Source organism: Mus musculus, chromosome 14, assembly GCF_000001635.26.
Source record: "Mus musculus strain C57BL/6J chromosome 14, GRCm38.p6 C57BL/6J".
NCBI lineage: Eukaryota > Metazoa > Chordata > Mammalia > Rodentia > Muridae > Mus > Mus musculus.
In genome coordinates, this window is record NC_000080.6 from 65,859,486 (window position 1) to 65,867,068 (window position 7,583).

At 44.5% G+C, this 7,583-nt stretch overlaps 1 protein-coding gene across 1 annotated transcript in view; it reads left to right on the top strand.

Annotated features, from left to right (window-relative positions):
- Ccdc25 (coiled-coil domain containing 25) overlaps positions 1-7,119 on the top strand; it is a 29,303-nt gene extending 22,184 nt beyond the window's left edge. The window contains exons 8-9 of the mRNA NM_145944.5: positions 685-730; positions 5,645-7,119. Of these exons, the coding sequence (NP_666056.1) occupies positions 685-730; positions 5,645-5,674 (76 nt within the window). The 3' untranslated portion in view covers positions 5,675-7,119. The remainder of the gene's footprint in view (positions 1-684; positions 731-5,644) is intronic.
- The last annotated feature ends 464 nt before the right edge of the window (positions 7,120-7,583 follow it).

A 7,583-nucleotide genomic window follows, 5' to 3' on the forward strand; every position in this document is an offset into this window, starting at 1 on the left:
TTTTTTTTTTTTTTTTTTTTTGAGACAGCATGTCTCACACTTGGTGGCTGTCTCCTACCGCAGCCTCCTGAGTGGTAGTTTTGTAGGCATGGGCCCAGATGACAGGCATGAACTTAGCTGGCTACTTGTGTTTTAGTAAGAGCTCTTTGCCTGGTGGGTTATAGAGGGACCCAGAGGCAGGGGAGCCAGAAGTTAAGTGATTGGCAGTGGTCCAGACCACGGATGAGGCTTGGACTCCGTGAGAGGGAAATTCACGGTAAAGTTGTGGTTTGATGTAGTTTGGGTTGAGGAGCAAGGGCTGAGAATGGCTCCTAGGTTTTCAGTGGAATGGACAGTGATGCTGTTCTAGGCATCAGGAGAACGAAACGTGTTTGTTTCCGTAGGGGAATAGATTTTGAGTCGGATACAGACCAGAAGTCTGGAACTATCTTTTAGGAATCTCAAAAGGTGTTGGGGTAGTTTGGGTTAATAGGGAGTACAGAGGAAATGTGACCTTCAGAGGGCATGCTTGTGTGCTGCTGTCTTCAGAGTGGGAACAGTTAGCCCACTGAGCCTTCCACCAACGTGGTGACTGTCTGTGAGAGCTTGTTGACATAGTAACCTCATTTGGGTTTTAGGGTGCTAATCACCCACAAAATGCTTATGGAGAAATAACCTCAATTTGACTATTTTCTTTTCTTCTAGGAGCTACTCATCACTCATGAAAGTTGAGAATATGTCCTCAAATCAAGTACGTTCACATTTCTTGCTCTACTGTTGCACCTTGAAATATTTAACAGAGTCTTCAGTAGTTGAGTTTTCGACTGTCGTAGTGTTGCAGATTGCTTACCATGATTGGCAGCTAGTATGGAAGAGGAGGCTGAGTGTGTGTGTGTGTGTGTGTGTGTGTGTGTCTGGCAGGCATTAGCATCCTGCCCCGTGTTCCAATGTTTGCTTTTACATGGTCACTTTAAAGAAAGGGTCGGATAGCTCACCTGCTGTGAAGGGTAGGCCTATTAGTATTACATGGTGCACCAGTCAGCTTTCCCTTACTTCAGCACAGTGCCTGAGAGAATCAATTTAGGAAGAAAGGAGCTTTATTTTGACGTGGGATTTTAAGAGATTTGGGTCTACAGTCAGTTGCCCTGCTGCTTTCTGTCCAGTATTAAGGCAGCATCATGGGAACACAGGAGAAGGTGAGCGGCTTGTCTTAGAGCAGCTGGGAGCAGAGGGGTGAGGGGGAAGGCAGGAGGCCCAGCACCTGGGAAGGCCGTGCCTCCTCAGAAACCTGACTGTCTTCACTCTGGACACCACTTTTAAATGTTCTGTCTCCTAGAGCCTGGACTAGAGAACAGGCCTTCAGCACGTGGCCTTTGGGGACAGACCCAGACTGTGGCACAGCACTGTAGTCAAATTTTTTTCTCCTTTCTTAGTTCCTATTCCATTACCAGGCTTTGGAAAAAAAAAGGAAATTAATAAATTTCCATTTATTAAAATCCTCTACTAATGGTGCTGTAGACTTCACAATATAGTTAAACAGAGTCGATATTACCCCTTTCAATTAAAAATAAAAGTACCAAATAAATGTACCAAATATGAGACCATATGCCTAAATACCAGCACTGATTCTTGTCATACTTGTTAGGACTTGGAATAATTGTTGACATGTTTCAGGGTTTCGTTTTGTTTTTGAGACAGGTTTTCCCTTTGTTGCTCAGGCTGCCATGAGCCTCCCCTTACCCAGCGTGGTCTCAGATTCACAGTCTCACGGCTCCTGTTTCCCAAGTGCTTGGGTTACAAGCAGGCACCAGCACATTTGGCTCAGGCTCTTTCACAATACAGCTTTTAGAATGTATGCTTTAGATTGCATCATCAGATATGCTAGACATGAATTGCAAATGGTGTCTCAATGAAAATTAAGGTTGAAGCCTGTGTTCTTCAGCCATATCAGCTTTGTGTGGCCCGATGGCTACTATTTCAGCAGAGATAAGGAACCATTTCTACATTACTACAGAAAGCTCTGCTAAGTGGCTCAGTTTCCCACCTAAGGTTATCTACTCAAATTCCAAGCTAAGTGTATGATTGGAGTCAGTAGGATTTTAAATGTTGCTCATGTCTGGTGCCTGTCCAGGAATGGGTAAGAATACATCTTGACTACCACAAAGCTAAAATTTTGAGGCTCCTTTATGAATCAAGATGGTGGCTGTGTAAATTATTTCTGAAAATTTCCAAAATAACACTGTGTAGTTCATCAGGACTGAATGTGAAGTCAGGAGATTTAAACTGTCCCTGGATTGAGCCTACTACATTTTTAGCCTTTTTAGGGGGATTATTGCTCTGTGTAGAGACATTACCTCATGAGGTTGTCGTAGCCTATAAACAAGGGTGTGCCCTCATCCTAGACTTGGTCGTGTCATAGATAATTGTCATTGGTCCTTACTTGAAGTCCTGAGTTTGTTTAGCCCTCTGCATATTATTCTTGGCTTTCTAGAAATTCAGAACATTTTAACCTTAGCAGAGGCCTGTGATAGATTCCAAGTCAAATTCAGTAAAAACTAATGGTCCTGTCTCTGCTGTGCTGACTGAAAACTTCTTGAAACGTTATTTAGAAGTGGCTTTCCACCAGAAATCTGGCCTGTGTTTCAGCCTTGTACCTGTTGTTCCCACAGTGGATCTTTAAGAGCTTTACATGTTCTTTTAGAATTGGAAACATACGTGCATATGTACACATGTATATGCTCATATGTATACGTGTGCATGCACACACACACATACATTTGCACATACCATCTCTTGAAATTTTTGAGGCATTGGTTCCAAGGCCCTAGGAATACTAAAATCTGAAATATGTAGATGATCAAAACCCTCTTTTTGTTTGTTTGTTTTTTTGTTTTTTTTGTTTTTTGGTTTTTCGAGACAGGGTTTCTCTGTGTAGCCCTGGCTGTCCTGGAACTCACTCTGTAGACCAGGCTGGCCTCAAACTCAGAAATCCATTTGCCTCTGCCTCCCAAGTGCTGGGATTAAAGGCATGCGCCACCACTGCCCAGCCAAAACCCTCATGAAATAGAAAATTATTCTCATGTAACTCATGTTTTATCTCCCCATGTGATTTATTCTGACTATTATCACCAAATACAGTATAAATGCAGGCGCAGATAGTTGTCACACTGTAGTGCTTACAAAATGCTGACAAGAAAGAGTGTTTGTGGGATTCCTAAGTGCTCTTTGTGCTTGGTTGGATCTGCAGAAATAGACCCCACAGATGCAAAGGACCAGCCATGCATGGGTGTGCACAGATACTGTAATTAAGAGTCTCAAGACTACAGTGTTCAGTGTGAGAAAAATGCTCCTCCTCCCCCCTGCTCTGTTACTTGCTGCCCTGTGTGAGGTGCTCCAATGAAAAAGCTTCAGTCTCCTTAGAACATTTTCTGCTCTGTTACCATCTTGTGTTGTACAACCTGATTTGTAGTGTGCACCCCTGATCTTCATCCAGAGGCTGAGACTTGTGTGAGATAGGACTGTACAAGCTCATCAGGAAGGGTACTGGTCTCTGTCTGAGACGAGCTAGATGCTCATCAGAATGCTTAGTTTTCCATTGCATAACTGCTTTGATCTGTAATTTTTAGTCCTTTTTTTATGTGTGCTTGGAGGCATATATCATTGCTCTTGCATTCTTCTTGCTCATCAGTTAGCACTGGGCAACAAGAGGCCTGTCTAAGCTGATTAGTAGAGGACTGGGAATCTGAAATGTGATAGTTGTCCAAGGACAGTCCCAGACCGCAGACACACAGTTAAACATTCCTGTGGTGCCAGATCACCTGCCCACACATCCAGTGAGTGGCCCCTGTATGGAGAGTGCACTGTCCCTTTTACCAGCTGGGTGGCCTTACTGTTGTCTGTCCTCACTGACCGTGTACAGAAGCTGACATCGGATGTTTCTGATGCTGTTCCTAAAGTTTAGGACTCTGATGCAGTCCTACTAGCACATTTCCCATTGTCCTAGTAAAAGAGCAGCACATGGGTTGGGGGCGTGGTTCTGTAGTAAGCAGAGCTTTCTGCTCTTCCAGTAGACCTGGACTCTGTTCCTGGCACCCACATGGCAGCTTACATCTCTTTAAGACTCTAGTTCCAGGGGATCCAGTCCCCTCCTGACTTCCCAAGGGTTTTTGCATACATATGGCACACATACACTAAAACGTACTTTTAAATTAATCTAATTTAATTTATTATTTTTTGTGTAGGTGTTTTGTGCATGTGTGGTAGTGCGGCACATGCGTTCAGTGCCCTAGAGGCTAGAAGATGTTGGATCCCGTGAACTGGGATTCTGGATGCTGATGAGCCACCATACGGGTGCCAGGAATTGAACCTGGGTCTTCTGCATGAGTAACAAGTGCTTTCAACCACTGTACCATCTTTCTAGCTCCTAAAATAATTTTTTTTGGTGTTTTTTGTTTGTTTGTTTGTTTTTCTCTGTATAGCCCTGGCTGTCCTGGAACTCACTCTATAGACCAGGCTGGCCTTGAACTCAGAAATTCGCCTGCCTCTGCCTCTCAAGTGCTGGGATTAAAGGTGTGTGCCACCACGCCCGGCAATAATTATTTTTTAAGAAGATGGGGGAAGAGGAGCAGCAGAGAGAGAGAGCCACTGAATGAAGCCAGAGAAAAACAGCCTTTATAGAAACTACCGTTTTCTACCCTCACTTACTGTCTTCCTACCATTTCCAACAAGGGTCCTTAAAAGAAAAAGAACCCCAAGTCCTGTCCCTGCCTCTGGTAGTACTGGTGTTAAACAATAATAGATAGAAATCGAACCAGGCAGTGACCAGTGTTGCTCAAGCCAGCCACTGTGCCAGGGAAGAGTCTTGCCAGTGTGTGCTGCTGTAAGGCAGCTGGGGCGTATCAGCTGTGCACTAAGAATGCCCTTTACCCATGTGCTGTGGTATGGAAGAGGCCAAGCTGGCTAGCTTTATTAAAAGCCCATGTTTGGCTTCTTAAGGACTTTGCCTATTAAAAAAAGGGAAGGAAAACAGTTAGCTTTCATCATGTGAAATCACAAATCTAGGGAAACCACAAGGTTCAAAATACTGAGATTTAGGGCACAGATATTTTATATATGACAGTGTTATTGGCATAAGGAAGCAAGATACTGTTCATATAGTATACTTGTGGAGGATTAATCCTTTTCTAAAATTGTGTGTGTGTGTGTGTGTGTGTGTGTTTCATGATCTGATATAACATGAGCTGTGTTCAGAGAGTAAAGTCACTCCAGGAGAAGAGGCTCCATAGCCCTCTCTCAGTCACTCTATTTTAAAAGTTCAGGATTTATGCTAAGTGATTAGCATAAATCATTCTTTAGCAGAGTCACAATTTCATCCCACAGTCTACCAGTTGGGGTGGGCTTTACATTATTACTTGGAAGTTAAAGTAACTGGAGGGACTTGGAGGTTGTGTCCACTCTCCTGGGTCATATAAGAGCTAATGGCAGCAGGCTGTGGCGAGCTCAGTCATCTTCCTGCTGCTTTCTGCAGCCCTGCTGCTTTCTGCAGCCCTGCTGCTTTCTGCAGCCCTGCACCCTGAGAGTCGGACTGAGAAAGGGCAGCGGGTCGCATGATGATTATGACTGTCTGTCGGGCTCAAGGCCTCACGGTCTCTTTTGTCTCCTGCAGGATGGTAACGATTCCGATGAGTTCATGTGAGCTGAGCAACGGACCCTGGGAAGACATGAATGTGCAGACCATTGCAGAGCTTTTGATTTCATCTAGGTTCTGAATTACAGAAACCAACCAACCAAAATTCTACCTTCATTCTACATAGACATCATTGGTTTTGGAGTTTAAAAAAAAAAGTCACCTTTTTGCTGATGAAAAGAACATATGTATAATATAGTTGAACTCGAAGACAACTTAAAGTTTAGGGAAAGGAGAATATTTTTGGCAGAACATCCGTCAGTACCTCATGAAGGCTGGCTGCCTTTGTCTTTGAGATAGACATTGGAGCAGACGGACTCTGGAAAGTGCTTCTGTGGCTGTGGTCTGTCCTGGGAACAGACGTGGTAAAATGCGTTTCCTATCTCTAAAATATCTACTTCTGTGAAGAAGACTGGCTTACTCAGGCCAGGGCCCTCCTGACGACGGTTTCCTGACTAGAAGAAAGGGACGTGGGTTTGAAGGCAGCAGCAGTGCTTACTTAACCTGCATTTCAGCATTTGGCAAGTTCTCTCTTGCTGGCGTCAGAGTAGCTGGCCCAGCTCTTAGCTTGTTCTGAGGGTTCTGCTGTGAGGTGAGGGCCCCATCTCAGCATCGTAGTTACATAGTTGATCTTAACTAAGCTTGGGAATACGTCACCTGAGATCACAGGTGATCCAAGCCGCAGATGTGACAGCTGGGCTCTGAAGCTATTTCTGTGTGTGGAGGGAGACAGGAAAGGGTGCTGTGCTAGTAGTGAGAGTGACACAGATTGCCTCATGATTGTCTGGAGTGTATCATGAAACAAAAGTCCACCATGGATTGCAAGCTTTAGAACGAATCAAGCATTTTCCCTAGCCAGGCAAGGCATTCGTTTCCTTACTTTGGAATAGTATTTATGTTGAATTGTAAACCCACAGTTGTAAGCTTAGTGACTTCACATGTATGTAGCATTGGTACTGGTCTGAGCCACCTGCTACCCAGTAGATAGATAACCTTTTTGTTAGTGTTTAAGGGAGCCCCTGAAGAGACTCAACAGAACAGTGAGAGGAGAGAGAGAAAAGCTGGCAGGGTTGTGACTGGCATGCAAATCCATATTCTAGCACACCACACAGTGCCCACAGCTCTGCGGTGCTGAGCCAGCAGAAATGATTTCTTCAGCAGATGTACCAGCTGTCATCACTGACGTATGCACAAAACCAGACCGTTGATCCCTGGTATTCCAAGTTGAGTATGGGTTGAACTGGAAAATTCCCTGAGGCATAACTTGTTAGCCAATTTGAGGAGAGCCAGTTTGAGGGTTATGAAAGTCAGCACCAGAGATCAGTGAGTGTGAGTGTGTGTGTGTGTGTGTGTGTGTGTGTGTGTGTGTGTGTGTGTGTGTGTGTATGTGTGTGATAGTTAGACTGGAGTTCTGTGATTTAAAAAAAATTATAATAAAGTATCATTTTTGTCAGAAAGGGCATTGATATCTGAATTCTTAGAACTTGTTTTCTATAAAAGAGAGCAGCCCCCACCTCCAAGCTGGTTTAAGGCTAATGGTGCTGTAAAGCTCATTTATCATAGGTTCCTTCTGTGAACTCAAGATCGCATGTATTTGAGGTGAGCATTGGGCCACAGCCCCACCCACCTCAGGTTCTGCTGTGGGGCCTGCAAGAGTGGCTCGTTTTGTCAGATCTGAGCATGGAGAAGTTTGAACTGAAGGCGGGGCTGCCCAGTTCCACAAGCCCCCCTGTCTAATCCCTGTAGACATTCCTTTAAAGCTTTGGCTCCTTTAGCCCTTGGCTATAGACACCTCAGTGGGAGGCTTTGCTGCTAGCATTACCTGTGTCCCCTCGGCCTCTGCATCTACAGACCTTGAACACACATGCGGGAGCTTTTGAAGGCTATCCCTTCAGTGTCAGATGCTCAACTTACATTT